The 24382-nt window shown below is 34.0% G+C and overlaps 4 protein-coding genes across 9 annotated transcripts; 3 read left to right on the top strand and 1 right to left on the bottom strand.

The window, feature by feature from the left end:
* Nucleotides 1-1126: 1126 nt before the first annotated feature.
* LOC147392117 (sugar transport protein MST7-like) lies at nucleotides 1127-6528 on the top strand. Its single transcript, XM_086459148.1, has 5 exons — nucleotides 1127-1274; nucleotides 1362-1684; nucleotides 1795-2424; nucleotides 2515-2931; nucleotides 6475-6528. Exons 1-5 carry the CDS (start codon nucleotides 1127-1129, stop codon nucleotides 6526-6528), a joined length of 1572 nt encoding a protein of 523 aa, XP_086315274.1.
* On the bottom strand, nucleotides 4668-9302 carry LOC147392116 (pathogenesis-related homeodomain protein-like). 6 transcript variants are annotated; one of them, XM_086460202.1, is made up of 7 exons: nucleotides 8854-9302; nucleotides 7082-7987; nucleotides 6333-6467; nucleotides 6178-6228; nucleotides 6050-6075; nucleotides 5380-5463; nucleotides 4668-4859 (listed from the first exon to the last, which is right to left on the bottom strand). In XM_086460202.1, exons 3-7 carry the CDS (start codon nucleotides 6462-6464, stop codon nucleotides 4853-4855), a joined length of 300 nt encoding a protein of 99 aa, XP_086316328.1. In that variant the 5' UTR covers nucleotides 6465-6467; nucleotides 7082-7987; nucleotides 8854-9302; the 3' UTR covers nucleotides 4668-4852. The 6 variants fall into 6 exon arrangements, with proteins under 6 accessions (XP_086316328.1, XP_086316327.1, XP_086316324.1 ...); XM_086460201.1 differs by lacking the exon at nucleotides 6050-6075 and adding an exon at nucleotides 5653-5757; XM_086460198.1 differs by lacking the exons at nucleotides 4668-4859; nucleotides 6050-6075 and adding an exon at nucleotides 5653-5757 and having other exon boundaries at nucleotides 4915-5463; nucleotides 7082-7199; nucleotides 7829-7987.
* Nucleotides 9303-11584: 2282 nt separating this feature from the next.
* On the top strand, nucleotides 11585-13432 carry LOC147392115 (sugar transport protein MST7-like). The gene is made up of 4 exons (XM_086459146.1): nucleotides 11585-11732; nucleotides 11820-12142; nucleotides 12257-12886; nucleotides 12977-13432. Exons 1-4 carry the CDS (start codon nucleotides 11585-11587, stop codon nucleotides 13430-13432), a joined length of 1557 nt encoding a protein of 518 aa, XP_086315272.1.
* Nucleotides 13433-18936: 5504 nt separating this feature from the next.
* LOC147392114 (sugar transport protein MST7-like) lies at nucleotides 18937-20783 on the top strand. Its single transcript, XM_086459145.1, has 4 exons — nucleotides 18937-19084; nucleotides 19172-19494; nucleotides 19608-20237; nucleotides 20328-20783. The coding sequence occupies exons 1-4, from the start codon at nucleotides 18937-18939 to the stop codon at nucleotides 20781-20783; spliced, it is 1557 nt and encodes a 518-aa protein (XP_086315271.1).
* The last annotated feature ends 3599 nt before the right edge of the window (nucleotides 20784-24382 follow it).

Genomic DNA, 24382 nt, shown 5'->3' with positions numbered 1-24382 from the left:
TTGTTGGTTAGGTTCCCTTGGAATTCTATAACTCCAAAAAAAATTTGTGATAAAAATGAGCCAATGAAGTTGTTAAATTTCCCTTTAAGGTTTAAAATTTTAGAAAAACACTTTCGTTGCTAACTTCAATAAGAAAATTACTTTCCTTTCGTGGTATCCAAAACCATGTAGGACAAATTTCTATGAACTTTGATAAAATAAAATAAAAAAGAATATTGCTGAAGTGACCTCAATATTGGATCACACATCGCACACCCTGACTTGAAAGTGTATGGGAACCATAAATGCCTTTCATCGAATTACGGGATAAAAAGCATTTATGGTTTGTATCCACTTTCATGTTAAGATGTGCGATATGAGGTCCAATCTTGAGGTCACTTTAACATGACTCTAAAAAAAAAAATCACCTTTAAAATTAAATTTTAAATTTGGGAGTTCCATAACTGTCCATTTTCAACACCTTGGATCAAACTAATAAAGAGTTTTTTTCTTGTTTTCCAAAAAATTTAGAAGGCTGTGGTGTTAGATTTCCAATGTGATAATCCATATGGGCCTAAAAACCCTTAGTAAGATTTGAATCTTACTAAGTTAGTAAGGCTAGCCTGTTTCAAAGTTTTAACTTTAAGACTTGTGCTATGATAATTAACTTACATAGCTTGAGCTTCCTAAATTAGAGACCGGTCAATAATTATTTTTTAGAGATTAAAAAAGAAAAACTCATTTGCGTTTTAAGAAGTTAGAGTCGAAGATATAAAAGTTATTGTTCTACCAAGCCCAGCACTAGGAATGAATCGGGTCTTACCCAGCCCTATACCTAGTCAAACCGGGTCATTTAATCAAGTTTTCGTTGAGATTCGTACTAATACGAATCAGAGTAGAGTTCCGAAAATAGAAATTCATAAAAACGGCTTTTAAGTTGAAAATCAGAGTAGGAATTGGAATTAGAGATTAATTATAATTAAGAATCGATTGGAATAAGAGTTTGTGTTATCTCAGTACAAAATACTAAACTCCATACTTGTATAAATATGTAGCTCCCCTTCATTACTTTTTCATCATTCACTTTTCACTCTCGAAATAAAAATCAAAGTAGCAAATTAAGAACGAGTAGAGATCTTCATCATCAATGGCTGGTGCTGGTTTTGTTGATCCACCCCGTAATGGCGGTGGACCGGGTAAGAATTATCCAGGGACGATGACATGGTTTGTATTCATCGCTTGTTTCATTGCTGCTTGGGGTGGTTTGATCTTTGGTTATGACATTGGCATTTCAGGTAAGAATTTTTTTTTTCTCCTAAATCTAAATACAATTTATTTTTATTATATTAATATCTAACATGACATTTGATGTTTTATAATAGGTGGAGTTACATCGATGCATCCTTTCTTGAAAAAGTTTTTCCCTTCTGTGTATGAGAAGGAGATGGGTGACAAGTCCACGAATCAGTACTGCAAATTCAACAGCGAGATTTTGACGTTGTTCACGTCGTCTTTGTATTTGGCAGCTCTGGTTTCTTCACTCTGTGCTTCGACAATCACGAGGAAGTACGGACGAAAGATGTCCATGCTCTTCGGTGGTTTCATATTTTTCGTTGGAGCAGCGATCAATGGTGCTGCTGTAAATATTACTATGCTCATCCTTGGTCGTATCTTGCTTGGTGTTGGTGTTGGACTTGCAAATCAGGTAATATTCATCGAATCAATTCAATACTTTTTATTTATAATTAGCGTTTTTTATTTATCATATCTAATGCAAATGTTTAATTCTTTGTTTGTTATTGTTTTTTTTTATAGTCCGTGCCACTGTATCTATCTGAGATGTCTCCTTACAAGTACCGTGGCGCTCTCAACATCTTTTTCCAATTGATGATAACAATTGGTATTCTAGCTGCCAACCTTGTGAACTATGGTTCAGACAAGATCAAGGCTGGTTGGGGTTGGCGTTTGAGTTTGGCTCTTGCTGCAGTACCTGGTGCATTTATCACCATTGGAGCTTTTGTTTTGCCCGATACACCAAATTCAATCATCGAGCGTAATGATCCTGAAAAGGCTAGAATGATGCTTAGAAAAGTTCGTGGCACTGACGATGTTGATGAAGAGTTTAATGATTTAGTATCTGCGAGTGAAGCATCGAAGAAGGTAGAACGTCCATGGAAAAATATTCAACAGCGGAAGTATAGACCACATTTGGTGATGGCCATATTGATTCCTTTCTTCCAACAGATCACTGGTATAAACGTGGTCATGTTCTATGCCCCTGTCCTTTTCAAGACCCTCGGTTTTGGAAACAATGCCTCTCTTTTCTCCTCTGTAATCACCGGACTAGTAAATGTCATTGCCACTTTTGTGTCTATTTATCTTGTCGATAGGAAGGGGAGGAGATGGTTACTTCTGCAGGGTGGGATTCAAATGTTTATCTTTCAGGTATGATTATATATTGCTATTTATATTTTATTTTATTAATTAGTGTATATTAATTAATGTATCTTTTTTATTATGTGATATTATATGCAGTTATTGGTTGGAATTTTGATCGCGATTAAGTTTGGAACTGATGGTGTGGCGACTATAGGCCCAGGTTATGCTGCTATGGTGGTGGTCTGCATTTGTGTCTTTGTTTCTGGCTTTGCGTGGTCATGGGGTCCGTTGGGGTGGTTGGTTCCAAGTGAGATATTTCCTTTAGAAATTCGATCTGCTGCTCAAAGTATCACTGTCGCAGTGAATATGTTGTTCACGTTCTTGATTGCCCAAGTGTTCCTTCAGATGCTCTGCTACATGAAGTTCGGCCTATTCTTCTTCTTTGCTGCTTGGATGGTCGTGATGACCATCTTTGTTTGGATCTTTTTACCTGAGACCAAAGGTGTACCAATTGAAGAGATGTGGGGTGTTTGGAAACAACACAAGTTCTGGGGCAAGTACATTCCTAATGATGTGATCGACACAAATAAACCTACAATACATGATGTCTAAGACGAAACACAATTTTGGAGGCGTTCTTTGTATTTTTTTTTTTTTTTTTTAATTTTCCTTAATTTCAGTTTTTTATCTTCTTAGTTCTTAATTATAAGTATAGATAAGTATATATATACTCCTGTTTTCAGGGGAAGACTATGTTAAATTTAATATTCTAGTTTGATTCTCTCTGTCAGTATGAGTTTGTCTTATTGATTTTGAGGATAGATTCAATGAAGTTACTTAGATTTGATATTGTTTTTGGTTGAAGTTGTTTTAATTTTACACTTTTACTTAATCATACAAGTATGATTGTGGGTGCCAAGAATTTAACAAAGCAATGAAGATAAGGGCTTCAATCCACTAAGACATTTATACTTAGTCTTACATTGCCTATGATGTCAGTCATGTATGCCAGTTTATGCATTCTTTCTTCACCTAACCACTTCATTGTTGTTGGCCCAAGTCCATGGATAGACTAGACTCAATAGGAATTGGATTTCTGAATTTTTTTTTCATTTGTTGAATACAAATTTATTAATGGGTCTGGCCCATGATAAGAAAGTTAAAACGCAACAAAGTAAAATCAGCACTCAGTTTGACTTATGTATGGATTAGTGTTTCAAAAGAGTGCTAATTCAAATGACGGATTTGGGCTCAAGACCAAGCCTTCTTGACAAGACCAGCCCAACCTCTGTTATATACCACAACATTCTCTCAATATTTTTTCTGGCTTTTTTTATTCTAACTTGTCACACCTCACTTAGATATAAACCTCACTCAAATATAAACAATCTTTTGTATATATATATGGGAAATATATATATATATATATATATATATATATAAACGTTTCGGATTTAGCTGATTTTTGGTGAGGATGATTTCTATGACGAGGATATCATCTTTGCCAAAAATCAACTAATTCTAAAACTTCTAACCCCATATTTATGAGTTGAAGAATCATGGACCGTACATTTTTTGTAAATTACTTTTGACGTGATTAAATTTTTTGGATTGAGCTGATTTTTAGTGAGGATGATCTCCTCATCGTAGAGATCATCCTCATAAAAAATCAGCTCAATCCAAAAATTTTAGCCATATAGGACAAAACACGTTGTAGATATATGAGTAAATATATGTATACACGGAACCCGACCCATATATATATATATATATGTTGGGTTATGTCTTCTATTCTTGTTAATGGTCCACGATTCTTCAACTTATAAACTAGGATTATAACACTACGTCATAATGCGTCAAAAACGACTGTCTAAGACAGTCATTTAAAAAAAAAAAAAAAAAAACAATTGCTCCTACAGTTGCTAAAGAAGTCGTTTTAAAAGGAGTGATTTTTTAATTGCGACTATCGAAAACAATTGGAAAAAACAACTGTCAAAGACAGTCGAAAAAAATGATTGTTATAGACAGTCGAGAAAAACGACTGTCTAGGACAGTCATTTTTCTTGATTTATAATTAAAAAAAATATTTTTTTTTCTGAATTTATAAATTGAAAAAAAAATAGATCATAAAAAAATTATTTATTTTGAAATACAAAACCATTGTTAGGATTAGTCAACCATCGACCCTAATATCCAAAACAACAGCAACACCAATTGGGTGTGAAAATTGGATTATCAATTGGTTAACTTCTATGAAAGTCATCATGATCACAACAAATTAAACTAACTTTATAACATAAAAAGTGCAGACAGCATGATCTGAAAACTCTATTAGTTATTTAAACAAAGATCTGTTTTTTCTCCTTGCAATAGAACACCACACTGACTTAAAACCAATCAAGCAGAAGCAAACCCCACTCCCTAATCCCTCTCACTCTCTACCATTTCGGCTATGCCTTGTTGTCAATAGTCATGGGCTCTACCTCCTTGATTGTTACTTTCTACAGATTTTGATCAAAAGAAAACAACAAATAGACCATGTGAGAGGTTTGTACAACACAAGCCCAAACATGCATGAAAACAAATTTCAAATAAAAAATGAGAACGCAAGTGATATATGTGTGTATTTGTATATCCTTAGAATGTAACTATGCACTAATGTAAACATAACATAGCAGTACTAATACGAATAGCTCGAAGAACTCGTAGTGGATCATCCAAAAACTTCTCCATTAGAGGTAAAGGAGTCACTATCTTTCCAACTTTCAGATCATTTATACATGAATAAAAGAATGATGTGTAAACGAATATGCACACACCCACAAGCCACACCAACACTCACGCTATCACCTAGAGACATGTTCACATGTGCGCACACACACATACATGTTCATACACACTCAAAAGGATAAAGTCTTAACATTTTTATCAGAAGATAAACATGACAAAAACACTCTATCAAATACACGTATTTCTTAGACAGAATAAGAATTGAGAAAAGATAGCTAGTTGAATTCTTACAACGGTACAACATAAATTTGGTGAATACTGAAGCAGTCTTGATACAAAATGAACAGCTTCAGGAGGCATTCTCTTGTTAAAAACCTGCAAAATCACTTTCTCTAGTAAATAGAGGCTGAACATCACACATCAAACATCACAAGAACCCAAATTGCAATGTATATCTTCACTGCACAAAGATTATGCATTGTACCTAAACTATAATATAAATTTAAGAAAACTTTAAAACTGCCATTGAATCTCGGTGAGAAAAGATAAGGAAATTAAGAGTACCACAGAATTACTGTTGACGCTAATCATACTCTTGAATTCACTCCATGAATTCATCGCATCTTCATATTGCACATCCTCAAGTTGTTTCTTAATCTGTTCGGCACACTGTTCCGTGAAATCCGGTTTGTTAGATAACTCAAATTACCAAAATCAAAGTTCTCTTTCCCTTGATTTGTTCATAATATATATATATATATATATATATCTTGATCTCTCCATGTGGGCACTATTTATCCTGTAAGTTGAACAAGACATGCCAATCATGGTGATGGGTCTTTGTAGTTCATTATATATTCAGTTTTAAGGACAATATCAGAAATTGATCGAACATTATGCGTTGTACCTAAACTATCATTTGCCTAGACATCCTTCACTACACAAAGAAGGACTAACTCACCGGGCATTCTTGAACCACTTGTTGACCTGAAAATAATAAATAAATAGGAAACCTTGGGTTAGGTGAAGACAATTTAGGTGAAAAGTATAAAATAAATAAATAAAATAACTCTAAGAACGCTTGCTTACCTTCTCGGATGCAAGATCCAACTGCTTAGATACTCTCAAGATGAAGAGACTCTGAATTAAAGCAAGAAACACATCAGTTAAGAGCAAAAGGTGTTTTTAGATTGATATTGATTGACAAGTACTTGATTCAGTATTAGACTGGAGAGTTCAGTTACCTCAACTGCGTTGGGAAGAATTCTAGAAAGTGTTCTTTTATTTTCTGAAACCAAGGGCAGTTTTCTTTTACCAGGCCCATAGTCTTCATCTTCACTGATTTGTTCATTTTTAGGCACATTCTTGCCAAACATTTCCTAGTAGGTGAACAATAGACAACACAAATACATAATACTATGTAAGGGAGTCCAAATATAAGCAATGTTTAAATAACCACTGAAGAATACATGTCAATAACTATGTATCAAATACAACGTATACCGCTGCCAGTCTGCCACACAAATTTTCAGTTAATAGTGCATTTAAGATTATTCAATACAAAAGCGGCCATTACATATTAAATTGTGGAATGAAGTATGATTGCATCTCAAGAAATACACCATTAAGGAACCCAACTAGGTATCAGATCAGTGAAACAAGGTTGGGGATAATACCCAATTCTTTGGTTGATTCATAATCTGAAAATTGGGCCACAAATAGTAGACAAACTCAACAAGAATTCCCCAATTTGGGGTAAAATCCTACAATTTTCTGAAGTTTTTAGATTCTTAGATGTCTTGGGACTTCCTTGTACAATTGCAATGCCTTAACCAAGGAATCAACGTGAGTAAACTTGCATGCAAAGCAAATTAGACCCAAAGTCCTTCCTCCATCACCCAGACACCAACATTTTGAGAGTAAACCATCATCAATGAAGACGAGAATGAGCACAACAAAAAATGAATGTCCATGTAACCAAGACTAAGCATACCTTTGGAAAGGGCCAAGACCCCGACTTCCCACAACTAGAAGATTTGGCTGAACACGCTTCACCTCATGGTAGATAACTTCTTTGGGATCACCTTTCTTGATCCATGCTTCACAAGGAACTTATAAAACATTCTCATAATTAATATTTCTATATTACGCAATTGTGGTGTCGCAAAAACCGCATTATGACGTAGTGTTACTTTTGTAAATACCACGATGAACTAAGTTCATACATTAGCATACCCATATGTGAAGATCATATAATTTCATTTCAAACTCTGTAACTCAGGTATGAATCACAAAGTCTAATATGTAACAGGTTTTGTTCCACATGAGCCATCTAACATTCCCAGCCTATGTTACAGGGAAGTCAATAAAAAGAGAAAAGAAAAGTACATCTAGTTTAAATTAGATCAAATATGTATTTTTTTTTCTCTGATATTCTAATTCTATCCCTCAATACAACCGTATTTGCAGTTAACAAGATCTGACAGATCGACTTCAAACACAAAGAAATAGTAAAACTTCAAAAAAAAAAAAAAAAAAACAAGATTAGAAGGTGAAAGAAATAGAAAATCGTAGCTACAAAGTTAACTCTCACTAAACTAATCAAAGATATAAATACTGCTGGCATATAATGCATGTTGGATCCTACAAAAGTAACAAGGGGTTAACCAAGTATCATCTCAACATCATTATCTCAATAATGGAGAAAGGGCCATAAGAGACAAGTGTGCATGACTCTTACCTCTTCAGTACCCACATACTCAGGATGCTTCTGAGGAGATATTGGTGATGATTTGACAATGCCATTTTTCCAGAGCTGCTCTCTCCAAGTTCTTTCTTTATCGAATATTCTAACCAATTCTTTCTTCAAATAAGGAGGAACTTTGCCATCACATTCACTCTGCTAGTTAAACAACATGAAAACAATCAAGAAGATGCAACACACACACACACACACACACAAAACCCTGAAGTAACTACCTGAATCAATGTAAGAAGTAGAAGGCATATAGTTCCCTAGAAGAGTTAAACAAACAAGAGGCTGTCTGAAAATGAGACAGGATAGACATAATCTAATACTGGCCTATGAAAGAACCACTTAAGCATCATATGGAAAGAAAAAAGTATCAATGTGAAGTCAGCAATAATTATTACTAGGAAATGCAAAAAGCCTTGAACAGAACAGAAGATTATCTTGACTTCTACAATCACTAGTCACACTACACTAACTACATTCATTGAAATTTTCTTGTCTTCATCATCAAAAGGACAATTTAAATCATTCATTGTAGAGTTCTCAAACACTAGAACTGCTTAGTCTATCACTGAGACAAATCTACATACACATTTATGTACAAATACAAAACAACATCTTCAAGACTTCAACAGCTCAAATTAACCTTTCTGAGAACCTGGAGTACACTCACAGTTAATAAAGAAGAGAAATTAATGCATAGAAAATGGAGAAATTAATACAAGAACACATACAACTCATACAAAATACAGAGAAATAGAGATCAAAATCCTAAAAATTGACAAATATAAATGCAGAGAAAAGGGACGTAAAAACAACTGCAAATCTAAAATAGGAAAAATTTAAAGAATCAAATAAAAAACACTTTAAAAACCTTGAATTATAAGAGTAAAATAGTGATCAAAACCCTCAAAATTGGCAAGAAATTGAGAAATCTCTTTGAAAGACTCTCATGCAAGGCATTTAAGGAGATTTAAACAGAATAAATAAGGATTTCATCAAGAATCACTTACTAAGAACTTGTTCTGCTGAGAATCTCCTCGAAACATCCTTACAGAGCATCCTCTGCAAAAAATCTTTTGCCGACGAAGACACAAAATGAAAGATCCGAGTTGAAAACTGAAGATTCACACAGAGAATTGCCTCAAATATCTCTCACGTAGATCCTTTTGGAGATGCGATCGTAGAGATCGGACAACTAACAGAGCTCGATAACCATATGGAGATAATCCTCGTCTTCGGAAACGTTAATGATTTGAACAACATTAGGGTTTCCACTTACGAGATTCATGATCTTGGCTTCTTTCTCCAAGCATTCTCGATTGACCAAGTCCGAAAGAAGAAGTGTGTCAATTGATTTACAGGCGAAGAACTAGTAAAAAATGGGAGAAAAACAACGGAAAAATGTACCAAATCTCCTTCGACCGATTCCCTCGCCAACTCTATAATCTATGCAACCTCTCAAATGGTGCGAGAGAACGAGAGAGAGAGAGAGAATATAGTGTTGCTGATATAAGGAATAATTTGTATGTGAGCGAAAACGACTGCTACAAACTGTGGTCATTAATGACAGTATTTAGTAGTCGTTTTTAATGTAGTTGTGGAGTCACAAAAAACGTAATATGACGTAGTGTAAATTTTAAATTTGACTAATTTTTGTGAGGGTGATTTTCTTATCATATAGTGTAAATTTTAAATTTGACTAATTTTTGTGAGGGTGATTTTCTTATCTTATAGATCATGCTCACAAAAAATCTAACTATTCTAAAACTTTTAGCCCATATAGGACAAAACACTTTTTGTAGAAATTTTATCCATGAAACCTGACATATATATATATATATATATGGATGGGAATGCTAATGTCTAAAACCTTATTAGGACGTTAGCATTCTCCAACACTTTCATTTTTCAATTATACCTTTTTTAATTTTATCTTTTAATGAAAAATACAATTATATGTTAGTCTTTTGTATAATAAATATTTGTTTGTATAATAAATGTTTTTCTTTTACATAATAAATATTAAGACCATTTAAGTCTTTATATTTAAATATTATATTCGTAATTAATGCTTTAGTAATTAATATCAACATAATAAATGTATTTATTAAAGGCATAATAAATTTATTTATTATGTAAAAGATTAAGACACCCTTGCTTGTTTCACTAAAAAAAAAAAGGGTAAGGATTTAAAAAAAAAATTAAAAGTGTTAGAAAATACTAATATTCCCATTTGGTCTTAAACGTTATATATATATAGGGTGACGTTCGGATGCCCTAAAGAAAGCCAAACAAATTTTAAATGTATGGGTTAGAAGTCTCGGCATTCACTGATTTTTAGTGAGGAAGATCTTTATGACAAGTTGATCATCTTTACAAAAAATTAGCCCATTCCAAAAGAAATGGAGGGAGCCCCGAACTAGCAGCTGGTGGGTCACCACTTAAAGATTCCATCAAAAGTGGTTTACAAAAAAATGTGCCAAGTAATTTCTAATATAAATCCTTGAACATAGCCAACAAGAGGTCTTGAACTAAAGACCTTTCCCTTTTTGAAAGAAGGCCCTGGTCATTATGGACAACACTTGTTGGTTAGGTTCTCTTAGAGTTTGGACAACTCCAAAGGGGTTTTTGTAATAAAAATGTACCAATGAGATCGTTAAATTTCTCTTTAAAGTTTAAGATTTTAGACAAGCACTTTCCTTGTTAACTTCAATAAGGAAAGTACTTTCCTTATGTCGTATCCAAAACCAAAAGTTTAGATGCAAGACAAATTTCTAGGATTAAAAAAATAATAATAATAATAATAATGCTGAAGTGACCTCAAGATTGGACCTCACATAGCACACCCTGACATGAAAGTGTATGGGAATCGTAGATATCTTTTCTTGAAATATGAGTGAAAAAGCATCTATGATTCCTATCCAATTTCATGTCAAGATGTGCGATATGAGGTCTAATCTTAAGGTCACTCCAATATGACTAAAAAAAAATTCACCTTTGAATTTTAATTTTAAATTTGGGAATTCCATAGCCATCCATTTTCAATACTTTGGATCAAGTTCAAAAAGGAGTTCTTTTTAATAGAATTTTTTTTCATCTAAGTTTTTCCATAAAATTTAGAAGGCTATGGTGTTGGATTTCCAACGTAATAATCCATATGGGCCTAACAACCCTTAGTAAGATTTGAAATCTCACTAAGTTAGTAAGGCTAGCCTGTTCAAAGTTTTAACTTATGATAATTATTAACTTATGTAGCTTAAACTTCCTAAATTAGATACAGGTCAATAATTACTTTTTAGATATTAAAAAAATAAAGGCTCCAATTTGCTTTCTAAGAAGGTAGAGTCGAAGATATAAAATTCAATCGGCTGGGCCGCAAATCAGGATACGTACCTAGCCCAACACTAAGAATGAATCGGGTCTAACCCAGCCCGATACCTAGTCATACCGGGTCATTTAATCGAAGATTCGTACTAATACGAATCAGAGTAGAGTTCCGAAAATAGAAATTCATAAAAACGGCTTCTAAGTTGAAAAATCAGAGTAGGAATTGGAATTAGAGATTAATTATAATTAAGAATGGATTGGAATAAGAGTTTGTGTTACCTCAGTACAAAATACTGAACTCCATACTTGTATAAATATGTAGCTCCCCTTCATTACTTTTTCATCATTCACGTTTCACTCTCGAAATAAAAATCAAAGTAGCAAATTAAGAACGAGTAGAGATCTTCAACATCAATGGCTGGTGCTGGTTTTGTTGATCCACCCGGTAATGGTGGAGGACCGGGTAAGAATTATCCAGGGACGATGACATGGTTTGTATTCATTGCTTGTTTCATTGCTGCTTGGGGTGGTTTGATCTTTGGTTATGACATTGGCATTTCAGGTAAGATTTTTTTTTTTCTTCTAAATCTAAATACAATTTATTTTTATTATATTAATATCTAACATGACATTTGATGTTTTATAATAGGTGGAGTTACATCGATGCATCCTTTCTTGAAAAAGTTTTTCCCTTCTGTGTATGAGAAGGAGATGGGTGACAAGTCCACGAATCAGTACTGCAAATTCAACAGTGAGATTTTGACGTTGTTCACGTCGTCTTTGTATTTGGCAGCTCTGGTTTCTTCGCTCTGTGCTTCGACAATCACGAGGAAGTACGGACGAAAGATTTCAATGCTCTTCGGTGGTTTCATATTTTTCGTTGGAGCAGCCATCAATGGTGCTGCTGTAAATATTACTATGCTCATCCTTGGTCGTATCTTGCTCGGTGTCGGTGTTGGCCTTGCAAATCAGGTAATATTCATCAAATCAATTCAATGATTTTTATTTATAATTAGCATTTTTTTATTTATTATATCTAATGCAAATGTTTAATTCTTTGTTTGTTATTATTATTTTTTTTAATAGTCCGTGCCACTGTATCTATCTGAGATGTCTCCTTACAAGTATCGTGGTGCTCTCAACATCTTTTTCCAATTGATGATCACAATTGGTATTCTAGCTGCCAACCTTGTGAACTATGGTTCAGACAAGATCAAGGCTGGTTGGGGTTGGCGTTTGAGTTTGGCTCTTGCTGCAGTACCTGGTGCATTTATCACCATTGGAGCTTTTGTTTTGCCCGATACACCAAATTCAATCATCGAGCGTAATGATCCTGAAAAGGCTAGAATGATGCTTAGAAAAGTTCGTGGCACTGACGATGTTGATGAAGAGTTTAATGATTTAGTATCTGCAAGTGAAGCGTCGAAGAAGGTAGAACATCCATGGAAAAATATTCGACAGAGGAAGTATAGACCACATTTGGTGATGGCCATATTGATTCCTTTCTTCCAACAGATCACTGGTATAAACGTGGTCATGTTCTATGCCCCCGTCCTTTTCAAGACCCTCGGTTTTGGAAACAATGCCTCTCTTTTCTCCTCTGTAATCACCGGACTAGTAAATGTCGTTGCCACTTTTGTGTCTATTTATCTTGTCGATAGGAAGGGGAGGAGGTGGTTACTTCTGCAGGGTGGGATTCAAATGTTTATCTTTCAGGTATGATTATATATTGTTATTTATATTTTATTTTATTAATTAGTGTATATTAATTAATGTATCTTTTTTATTATGTGATATTATATGCAGTTATTGGTTGGAATTTTGATCGCGATTAAGTTTGGAAATGATGGTGTGGCGACTATAGGCCCAGGTTATGCTGCTATGGTGGTGGTCTGCATTTGTGTCTTTGTTTCTGGCTTTGCGTGGTCATGGGGTCCGTTGGGGTGGTTGGTTCCAAGTGAGATATTTCCTTTAGAAATTCGATCTGCTGCTCAAAGTATCACTGTCGCAGTAAATATGTTGTTCACCTTCTTGATTGCCCAAGTGTTCCTTCAGATGCTCTGCTACATGAAATTCGGCCTATTCTTCTTCTTTGCTGCTTGGATGGTCGTGATGACCATCTTTGTTTGGATCTTTTTACCTGAGACCAAAGGTGTACCAATTGAAGAGATGTGGGGTGTTTGGAAACAACACAAGTTCTGGGGCAAGTACATTCCTAATGATGTGATCGACACAAATAAACCTACAATACATGATGTCTAAGAAGAAACACAATTTTGGAGGCGTTCTTTGTATTTTTTTTTTAATTTTTTTTAATTTTCCTTAATTTCAGTTTTTTATCTTCTTAGTTCTTAATTATAAGTATAGATAGGTATATATATGTACTCCTGTTTTTAGGGGAAGATTACGTTAAATTTAATGTTCTAGTTTGATTCTCTCTGTCAATATGAGCTTGTCTTATTGATTTTGAGGATGGATTCAATGAAGTTACGTAGATTAGATATTGTTTTTTGGTTGAAGTTGTTTTACATTTACACTTTTACTTAACCACACAAGCATGATTGTGGGTGCCAAGAATTTAACAAAGCAATGAAGATGAGGGCTTCAATCCACTGAGACATTTATACTTGGTCTTGCATTGCCTATGATGTCAGTCATGTATGCCAGTTGATGCACTCTTTCTTCACCTAACCACTTCATTGTTGTAGGCCCAAGTCCATGGATAGACTCCATAGGAATTGGATTTCTGAAATTTTCTTCATTTGTTGAATACAAATTTATTAATGGGTCTGGCCCATGATAAGAAACCTAAAACGCTACAAAGTAAAATCAGCTATCAGTTTGACTTATGTATGGATTAGTGTTTCAAAAGAGTGCTAATTCAAATGACGGATTTAGGCTCAAGACCAAGCCTTCTTGACAAGACCAGCCCAACCTCTGTTCTATACCATAACATTCTATCAATATTTTTTCTGGCTTTATTTTCTTCTAACTTGTCACACCCCACTTAAATATAAACAATCTTTGGTGTATATATATATATATATATATATATATATATATAGGGTCAGGTTCAAGGGCCATATGAGAAAACATATGTAAAAACTTTCATTTTTAATAAAATTTTAAAATATGGGTTAGAAATTTTGGATTGAGCTGATTTTTTGTGAGGATGATCTCTATGATGGGAAGATCATCCAAAAAAAAAATCAGCCCAATCTGAAACTTCTAACCCCATTAAAAGTGATTTAGAATGTGGACTGTTGATTTTTTACTAATTTTTATCACTAATTTGTAAATCACTTTTGATAGATTTAGAAGTTTCTGATTGAGCTGATTTTTTGTGAGGATGATCTTTTCATCATAGTGACCATCCTTGCAAAAAATCATCTCAATCCAAAACCTCTAACTCTTATTTTGAAAAACGAAATTTTTTTCATATGTCTTCTCATATGGCTCTTGAACCGCCCCCATATATATATATATATATATATATATATATATAGGGAGCGGTTCAGTAGCCCTAAAATTTGCCAAACATTTTTCAAAACATGGGTTAGAAGCTTTGGAATGAGCTGATTTTTTGTCAGGATGATCTCTATGATGAGGAGATCATCCTATTCCAAAACTTCTAACACCATTGAAAGTGATTTACAAAAATTAGACGGTCCACGATTCTTCAACTTGTAAACTAGGGTTAGAAGTTTCAAAAAGAGCTGATTTTTGGTGAGGATGATCTCTTCACCATAGAGTTCATCCTCACAAAAAAATCAGCATATTCCAAAACTTCTAACCCCATCTAAAGTGTTTTACAAAAAATGTTTGGCAAACTTTAGGGCCGCCGAACCGCTCCATATGCCGAACCGCTCCATATATATATGGAGCGGTTCGGCGGCCCTAAAGTTTGCCAAACATTTTTCAAAACATGGGTTAAAATTTTTGGAATGAGCTGATTTTTTGTGAGGATGATCTCTATGATGAGGAGATCATCCTCACAAAAAATCAGCCTATTCCAAAACTTCTAACCTCATCAAAGTGATTTAAAAAATTGGATGGTCCATGATTCTTCAATTTGTAAACTAAGGTTAGCAATTTCAAAATGAGTTGATTTTTGGAGAGGATAATCTCTTCACCATAGAGATCATCCTCACAAAAAATCAGCTCATTCCAAAGCTTCTAACCCATGTTTTGAAAAATGTTTGGCACAATGTTTGGCAAACTTTAAGGTTGTCGAACCGCTCCTATATATATATATATATATGTATATATATATATATATATATATGTATGTATGTATATATATATATATATATATATATATATATATATATATATATATATATATGTATGTATGTATATATATATATATGTATGTATGTATATATATATATATATGTATATATGTATATATATATATATATATATATATGTATATGTATATGTATATATATATATATATATACATGGGAAATGTTCAGCAACAAACATTTTGCCAAAATGTTTGTTGCTGAACGGGATCCTATGATGAGGATATCATCTTCGCCAAAAATCAACTAATTTTAAAACTTCTAACCCCTTATTTATGAGTTGAAGAATCGTGGACCGTCCATTTTTTGTAAATTACTTTTGACATGGTTAAAATTTTTGGATTGAGCTGATTTTTAGTGAGGATGATCTTCTCATCATAGAGATCATCCTCATCAAAAATCAACTCAATCCAAAAAATTTAGTCATATAGGACAAAACACGTTGTAGATATAGACACATGTATACACGGAGCCCGACCCATATATATGGGGACGGTTCAGCAGCCCTAAAGTTTGCCAAGTTTGGTGCCAAACATTTTTCAAAATATGGGTTAGAAGCTTTGAAATGAGTTGATTTTTTGTGAGGATGATCTCTATGATGAGGAGAACTTCCTCACCAAAAATCAGCCTATTCCAAAACTTCTAACCCCATCAAAAGTGATTTACAAAAATTGGACGGTTCACAATTCTTCAACTCGTAAACTAGGGTTAGAAGTTTCAAAATGAGCTGATTTTTTGTGAGGATGATCTCTTCACCGTAGAGATCATCCTCACAAAAAATCAGCCTATTCCAAAACTTCTAACCCCATCAAAAGTGATTTACAAAAAATGTTTGGCACCAAACTTGGCAAACTTTAGGGTTGCCGAACCGCTCCCTATATATATATATATATATATCAGGCTCAAGGGCCATATGAGAAAACATATGAGAAAACTTTCGACGGTAAATAAAATTTTAAAATATGGGTTAGAAATTTTGGATTGAGCTGATTTTTTGTGAGGATGATCTCTATGATGGGAAGATCATCCAAAAAAAAAAAAAAAATCAGCCCAATCTGAAACTTCTAACCACATTAAAAGTGATTTAGAATATGGACCGTCGATTTTTTACCAATTTTTATCACTAATTTGTAAATCACTTTTGATGGATTTAGAAGTTTCTGATTGAACTGATTTTTTGTGAGGATGATCTTCTCATCATAGTGACCATCCTTGCAAAAAATCAGCTCAATCCAAAACCTCTAACCCTTATTTTGAAAAACGAAAGTTTTCTCATATGTTTTCTCATATGGCCCTTGAACCTGACCCATATATATATATATATATATATATGTTGGGTTATGTCTTCTATTCTTGTTGATGGTTCACGATTCTTCAACTTATAAACTAAGATTATAAATTTTAAATTTGGCTAATTTTTGTGAGGGTGATTTTCTTATCATAGAGATCATGCTCACAAAAAATCTAGCCATTCCAAAACTTTTAGCCCATATAGGACAAAACACTTTTTGTAGAAATTTTGTCCATGGAACCTGACCCATATATATATATGCTAACGTCCAAGACCTTATGGGGACGTTAGCATTCTCCAACACTTCCATTTTTCAATAATACATTTTTTAATTTTGTCTTTGCATGAAAAATACAATTATATGTTAGTCTTTTGTATAATAAATACTTGTTTGCATAATAAATGTTTTTCTTTTACATAATAAATATTAAGACCATTTAAGTTTTTATATTTAAATACTATATTCATAATTAATGCTTTGGTAATTAATGTCAATATAATAAATATATTTATTAAAGGCATAATAAATTTATTTATTATGTAAAAGATCAAGACGCCCTTGCTTGTTTCACTAAAAAAACAAAATGGGTAAGGGTTTTTAAAAAAAAATTAAAAGTGATAGAGATTATTAACATTCTCATTCGGTCTTAGATGTTAGTATTCCCCTATATATATATATATAAGGTGAAGTTCAGATACCCTAAAGAGAGCCAAACAAATTTTTTATGTATGGGTTAGAAGTCTCGGAATAGGCTGATTTTTAGTGAGGAAGATTATTATGACAATGAGATCATCCTTAAAAAAAATCAACCCATTCCAAAATAAATGGAGGGAGCCCCGAACTAACAGTTGGTGGATCACCACCCAAAGATCCCATCAAAAGTGGTTTACAAAAAAATGTGCTAAGTAATTTCTAAAATAAAACCCTGAACATTGCCAACAAGAGGTCTTGAACTCAAGACCTTTCCCTTTTTGAAAGAAGGCCCTGACCATTATGGACAACACTTGTTGGTTAGGTTCCCTTGGAGTTCGGACAACTCCAAAGGGGTTATTGTAATAAAAATGTACCAATGAGGTCGTTAAATTTCTCTTTAAAATTTAAAATTTTAGACAAACACTTTTCTTGCTAACTTCAATAAAGAAAATACTTTCCTTATGTGGTATCCAAAACCATAAGTTCGGATGCAAGACAAATTTCTATGATAAAAAAACAAAATAAAAAAAAAGAATAATGCTAAAGTGACCTCTAGATTGGACCTCACATATCACACCCTGACATGAAAGTGTATGGGAATCGTAGATATCTTTTCTCGAGATATGAGTGAAAAAGCATCTATGGTTCCTATCCAATTTCATGTCAAGGTGTGCAATATGAGGTCCAACCTTGAGGTCTCTCTAACATGACTAAAAAAACATTCACCTTCGAATTTTAATTTTAAATTTGGGAGTTCCATAGCCATCCATTTTCAACACTTTGGATCAAGTTCAAAAAAGAGTTCTTTTTAATAGAATATTTTTTTCATCTAAGTTTTTCCATAAAATTTAGAAGGCTGTGGTGTTGGATTTCCAATGTGATAATCCATATGGGCCTAACAACCCTTAGTAAGATTTGAAATCTCACTAAGTTAGTAAGGCTAGCCTATTTCAAAGTTTTAACTTATGAGAATTATAAACTTATATAGCTTAAACTTCCTAAATTAGATACAGGTCAATAATTATTTTTTAGAGATTAAAAAAATAAAGGCTCCAATTTGCTTTCTAAGAAGGTAGAGTCGAAGATATAAAAGTTAATCGGCTGGGCCGCAAATCAGGATAGCTACTAAGCCCAACACTAAGAATGAATCGGGTCTAACCCAGCCCGATACCTAGTCAAACCGGGTCATATAATCAAAGATTCGTACTAATACGAATCAGAGTAGAGTTCCGAAAATAGAAATTCATAAAAACGCCTTCTAAGTTGAAAAATCAGAGTAGGAATTGGAAATAGAGATTAATTATAATTAAGAATGGATTGGAATAAGAGTTTGTGTTACCTCAGTACAAAATACTAGACTCCATACTTGTATAAATATATAGCTCCCCTTCATTACTTTTTCATCATTCACGTTTCACTATCGAAATAAAAATCAAAATAGCAAATTAAGAACGAGTAGAGATCTTCAACATCAATGGCTGGTGCTGGTTTTATTGATCCACCCGGTAATGGCGGTGGACCGGGTAAGAATTATCCAGGGACTATGACATGGTTTGTATTCATCGCTTGTTTCATTGCTGCTTGGGGTGGTTTGATCTTTGGTTATGACATTGGCATTTCAGGTAAGAATTTTTTTTTTCTTCTAAATCTTAATACAATTTATTTTTATTATATTAATATCTAACATGACATTTGATGTTTTATAATAGGTGGAGTTACATCGATGCATCCTTTCTTGAAAAAGTTTTTCCCTTCTGTGTATGAGAAGGAGATGGGTGACAAGTCCACCAATCAGTACTGCAAATTCAACAGCGAGATTTTGACGTTGTTCACGTCGTCTTTGTATTTGGCAGCTCTGGTTTCTTCGCTCTGTGCTTCGACAATCACGAGGAAGTACGGACGAAAGATTTCAATGCTCTTCGGTGGTTTCATATTTTTCGTTGGAGCAGCCATCAATGGTGCTGCTGTAAATATTACTATGCTCATCCTTGGTCGTATCTTGCTCGGTGTCGGTGTTGGCCTTGCAAATCAGGTAATATTCATCAAATCAATTCAATGCTTTTTATTTATAATTAGCGTTTTTTATTTATTATATCTAATGCAAATGTTTAATTCTTTGCTTGTTATTAATTTTTTTTTTAATAGTCCGTGCCACTGTATCTATCTGAGATGTCTCCTTACAAGTATCGTGGTGCTCTCAACATCTTTTTCCAATTGATGATCACAATTGGTATTCTAGCTGCCAACCTTGTGAACTATGGTTCAGACAAGATCAAGGCTGGTTGGGGTTGGCGTTTGAGTTTGGCTCTTGCTGCAGTTCCTGGTGCATTTATCACCATTGGAGCTTTTGTTTTGCCCGATACACCAAATTCAATCATCGAGCGTAATGATCCTGAAAAGGCTAGAATGATGCTTAGAAAAGTTCGTGGCACTGACGATGTTGATGAAGAGTTTAATGATTTAGTATCTGCGAGTGAAGCATCAAAGAAGGTAGAACATCCATGGAAAAATATTCGACAGAGGAAGTATAGACCACATTTGGTGATGGCTATATTGATTCCTTTCTTCCAACAGATCACTGGTATAAACGTGGTCATGTTCTATGCCCCTGTCCTTTTCAAGACCCTCGGTTTTGGAAACAATGCCTCTCTTTTCTCCTCTGTAATCACCGGACTAGTAAATGTCGTTGCCACTTTTGTGTCTATTTATCTTGTCGATAGGAAGGGGAGGAGGTGGTTACTTCTGCAGGGTGGGATTCAAATGTTTATCTTTCAGGTATGATTATATATTGTTATTTATATTTTATTTTATTAATTAGTGTATATTAATTAATGTATCTTTTTTATTATGTGATATTATATGCAGTTATTGGTTGGAATTTTGATCGCGATTAAGTTTGGAAATGATGGTGTGGCGACTATAGGCCCAGGTTATGCTGCTATGGTGGTGGTCTGCATTTGTGTCTTTGTTTCTGGCTTTGCGTGGTCATGGGGTCCGTTGGGGTGGTTGGTTCCAAGTGAGATATTTCCTTTAGAAATTCGATCTGCTGCTCAAAGTATCACTGTCGCAGTAAATATGTTGTTCACCTTCTTGATTGCCCAAGTGTTCCTTCAGATGCTCTGCTACATGAAGTTCGGCCTATTCTTCTTCTTTGCTGCTTGGATGGTCGTGATGACCATCTTTGTTTGGATCTTTTTACCTGAGACCAAAGGTGTACCTATTGAAGAGATGTGGGGTGTTTGGAAACAACACAAGTTCTGGGGCAAGTACATTCCTAATGATGCGATCGACACAAATAAACCTACAATACATGATGTCTAAGAAGAAACACAATTTTGGAGGCGTTCTTTGTATTTTTTTTTTTTTTTTAATTTTCCTTAATTTCAGTTTTTTATCTTCTTAGTTCTTAATTATAATTATAGATAGGTATATATATGTACTCCTGTTTTTAGGGGAAGATTACGTTAAATTTAATGTTCTAGTTTGATTCTCTCTGTCAATATGAGCTTGTCTTATTGATTTTGAGGATGGATTCAATGAAGTTACTTAGATTTGATATTGTTTTTGGTTGAAGTTGTTTTACATTTACACTTTTACTTAACCACACAAGCATGATTGTGGGTGCCAAGAATTTAACAAAGCAATGAAGATAAGGGCTTCAATCCACTAAGACATTTATACTTAGTCTTACATTGCCTATGATGTCAGTCATGTATGTCAGTTCATGCACTCTTTCTTCACCTAACCACTTCTTATTAATGGGTCTGGCCCATGATAAGAAACCTAAAACCCAACACAAGTTCTGGGGCAAGTACATTCCTAACGACACAAATAAACCTACAATACATGATGTCTAAGAAGAAACACAATTTTGGAGGCGTTCTTTGTATTTTTTTTTTTTTTTAATTTTCCTTAATTTCATTTTTTTATCTTCTTAGTTCTTAATTATAAGTATAGATAAGTATATATGTACTCCTGTTTTCAGGGGAAGACTATGTTAAATTTAATGTTCTAGTTTGATTCTCTCTGTCAGTATGAGCTTGTCTTATTGATTTTGAGGATAGAGTCAATGAAGTTACTTCGATTTGATATTATTTTTGGTTGAAATTGTTTGAATTTTACACTTTTACTGAATCATACAAGCATGATTGTGGGTGCCAAGAATTTAACAAAGCAATGAAGATAAGGGCTTCAATCCACTAAGACATTTATACTTAGTCTTACATTGCCTATGATGTCAGTCATGTATGTCAGTTCATGCACTCTTTCTTCACCTAACCACTTCTTATTAATGGGTCTGGCCCATGATAAGAAACCTAAAACCCAACAAAGTAAAATCAGCAATCAGTTTGACTTATGTATGGATTAGTGTCTCAAAAGAGTGCTAATTCAAATGACGGATTTGGGCTCAAGACCAAGCCTTCTTGACAAGACCAGCCCAACCTCTGTTATATACCATAACATTCTTTCAATATTTTTTCAGACTTTTTTTTTCTTCTAACTTGTCACACCTCACTTAAATATAAACAATCTTTCGTGTGTGTATATATATATACCAGGCTAAATCAGGCTTGAGCTTTAGTTGGGCACAATGAACCTAAGCACGGATTGGGCTGGGATTGGCTTGAATTGTTTGAAATTTTCCTGATTTGCATGTCTAGTTGAATTGTTCAACCTGCCTGAGTTGTATCCCTAGTTTCTGTTGTTTTCTTGTATTTTTCTTCTCTCTCTCTCTCCTAGTTTTGATAAAAGACTTGCATTCCTTGTTGGGGAAAATGTTGATAAAAATCACCCATTAGTACTCCTGCCCTTAATCAAGATGCTAGTCTCTTATCAAATTTCAACATTATGATTTCAAATCTGTCTACCCAAAACCAAATTCTATTCGTCGATGTTTATTCTCATCATCGACATCTCAAATTTGAAAATGTCGCCTTCAGGAAAATTTTGTTGTGCCTATATTTTTTAAGTGAAAGACATGAAATCTCCACTTAAAAAGCCTTTTGAGAAACTGATCTTGTTAAAAGTAAGTTCACCCGTGGCACATCAGTTGTTTTAAGGTAATTATTTAAATTTATAGCAAATTAGAGTCGTGATAATCTGACTAACTCACGTGGCATACTCAATTGACTCCCTGATGTGACAAGTTCAAAAACCGTAGATCTACATTCCTCGGGATACATAATCCCCCCCCCCGAGATACACTTTTTATGGGGAAGTGTAGCCATGTATCCCAAGGAGTACAGATCTACTGTTCCTGAACTTGTCAGTCAGAGTAGTTGATTGAGTTTGCCACGTAGGGTAGTCAGATTATCAAACTTTCATAGTGTCTCCTACATTTTCTCTATTTTTAAAATATACATCTGAGGTTAATAATTACTGTTTTGCATGATGCTCACACATATCACCTCAACATTGCACAACATATCCAATAATAAAATTATATTTAACATTTTTGTAATATGCTTAATAAAATAATTACTGTAGCACTTCTTAAAGAGTAAGATCGATCACTTACAATACAAAAACTTCTTATGAAATTATCATTTATTGAGATTCCATTAGAATCAAGGACAATGTCTTAGTGACAAACTAATAAAATTGGCATAGAGAGGAAGAATTTAGTTCCTATCTCTTTCATTTTGGGCTAGTCCTTCATCGAATTTAGTTCACCGTCCCGGCCACACAGATCCATTCACCCACGAAGAGCTTGTTGCAGACGAGATTAGGGTTGATGGCGCTGAAGGTAGTGGCAGTTATATTGTTGGTTTGAATGATGTCGAAGCATGTATCGTCGCTTTGGACTGCAACAACCGAATCACACTGTGGGGAGGATGCCACCTTTCCGACGACTGTTCATACAAAAAGCTAAGAGTGTAAATTCTCATGAAATCTGAAAAAAAATTTGTCCAAACAACTTATTTCACATAAGATGATATGAATTTATGCTATGTAGGAAAACCCATAAGATGGGGGTCGAATTTTGGCTATGTAGAGCTTATATTGTCACACCATCCTTTTATCCTAACATCCCTGATAAATTCATCACTACACCTCTTTATTTTCTTGTTCTTCTTCCTCGAGAAAGTTCTTGAAGAGGAATTTGCAATCTGTCTCGACTTTGACGGGGTTTTATGGGAAAGGGTAGTAGCTAGAATAGGAAATGCAGTAAAGTTCGGGATATTCAAAGCTTGGTTAGGGGAGCGGAGAAGGCAATAAAATGTCCTCAAGATACGTTCAATGAGGATAAAGATTGAGAATTTTTTTTTTTTTTTTTTCGAGGGGGAGGGGATAGTCATGTTTTATCATACAGACGTATCGGCAAATTCTTTCCATCTCTTATATAACCTCTATCTTTGAGATAGGAGACTTTTGCTATCACCAACGATGCAAGGCACAACCAGAAAGATTATAGGTGAGATCTTGATTCTTGAGGGAATTTTAGAAAGTGAAAACACGTGATCTATTGAGTTGGAGGAATATTAGGTAGGGTAATTTTAACAAGTTAATAGTCGTTCAGACTAAATTATAAGTTGAAGAGATGAGACAGAGGAGGAAAAGTACTGATTGATGAAAGGAGAATTGATGGAGGGAGTGGGCCATGCAGGGCACAATTGTTAAAAATAAATGTTATTTATATTTATTTTGGATTGATTCAAATAAATTTAATTTAATTTGTTTTAAAATAAAATTTGAAAGTTACTTTATGTTTGGTGACGTCCAACATCCAATGTTAAGGAGCCAATTTTATCCTCAATGGCTTAAAAGTTTCGGATTGAACTGACATTTTGTGAGAATGATATTTAGGATGAGGAGGTCATCCTTAAAAAAATCAGTCAAATCAAAAAATTTTAAATCCATCAAAATTGATTTACAAATTATCAATAAAAAAATCGATAATCCATAATTCTAATCACTTT

This window comes from Akebia trifoliata, chromosome 11, assembly GCF_017979445.1.
Source record: "Akebia trifoliata isolate Shusen 1 chromosome 11, ASM1797944v1, whole genome shotgun sequence".
NCBI classification, from domain to species: Eukaryota; Viridiplantae; Streptophyta; class Magnoliopsida; order Ranunculales; family Lardizabalaceae; genus Akebia; species Akebia trifoliata.
Note: the sequence above shows the minus strand (reverse complement) of the source record. Positions and strands in the feature narration are given on the sequence as shown.

Excerpts from the sequence above, each read along its gene's own strand:
- LOC147392115 (XM_086459146.1), top strand. The coding sequence starts at position 11,585 with ATGGCTGGTGCTGGTTTTGTTGATCCACCCGGTAATGGTGGAGGACCG. Across the intron at positions 11,733-11,819 it reads TTATGACATTGGCATTTCAG|GTGGAGTTACATCGATGCAT; the intron begins GTAAGATTTTTT and ends GTTTTATAATAG. Across the intron at positions 12,887-12,976 it reads TTCAAATGTTTATCTTTCAG|TTATTGGTTGGAATTTTGAT; the intron begins GTATGATTATAT and ends TATTATATGCAG.
- LOC147392117 (XM_086459148.1), top strand. The coding sequence starts at position 1,127 with ATGGCTGGTGCTGGTTTTGTTGATCCACCCCGTAATGGCGGTGGACCG. Across the intron at positions 1,275-1,361 it reads TTATGACATTGGCATTTCAG|GTGGAGTTACATCGATGCAT; the intron begins GTAAGAATTTTT and ends GTTTTATAATAG. Across the intron at positions 2,425-2,514 it reads TTCAAATGTTTATCTTTCAG|TTATTGGTTGGAATTTTGAT; the intron begins GTATGATTATAT and ends TATTATATGCAG.
- LOC147392114 (XM_086459145.1), top strand. The coding sequence starts at position 18,937 with ATGGCTGGTGCTGGTTTTATTGATCCACCCGGTAATGGCGGTGGACCG. Across the intron at positions 19,085-19,171 it reads TTATGACATTGGCATTTCAG|GTGGAGTTACATCGATGCAT; the intron begins GTAAGAATTTTT and ends GTTTTATAATAG. Across the intron at positions 19,495-19,607 it reads GTGTTGGCCTTGCAAATCAG|TCCGTGCCACTGTATCTATC; the intron begins GTAATATTCATC and ends TTTTTTTAATAG.
- LOC147392116 (XM_086460197.1), bottom strand. The coding sequence starts at position 6,464 with ATGTTTGGCAAGAATGTGCCTAAAAATGAACAAATCAGTGAAGATGAA. Across the intron at positions 6,229-6,332 it reads TTCTTCCCAACGCAGTTGAG|AGTCTCTTCATCTTGAGAGT; the intron begins GTAACTGAACTC and ends GCTTTAATTCAG. Across the intron at positions 5,464-5,652 it reads GCGTCAACAGTAATTCTGTG|GTTTTTAACAAGAGAATGCC; the intron begins GTACTCTTAATT and ends GTGATTTTGCAG.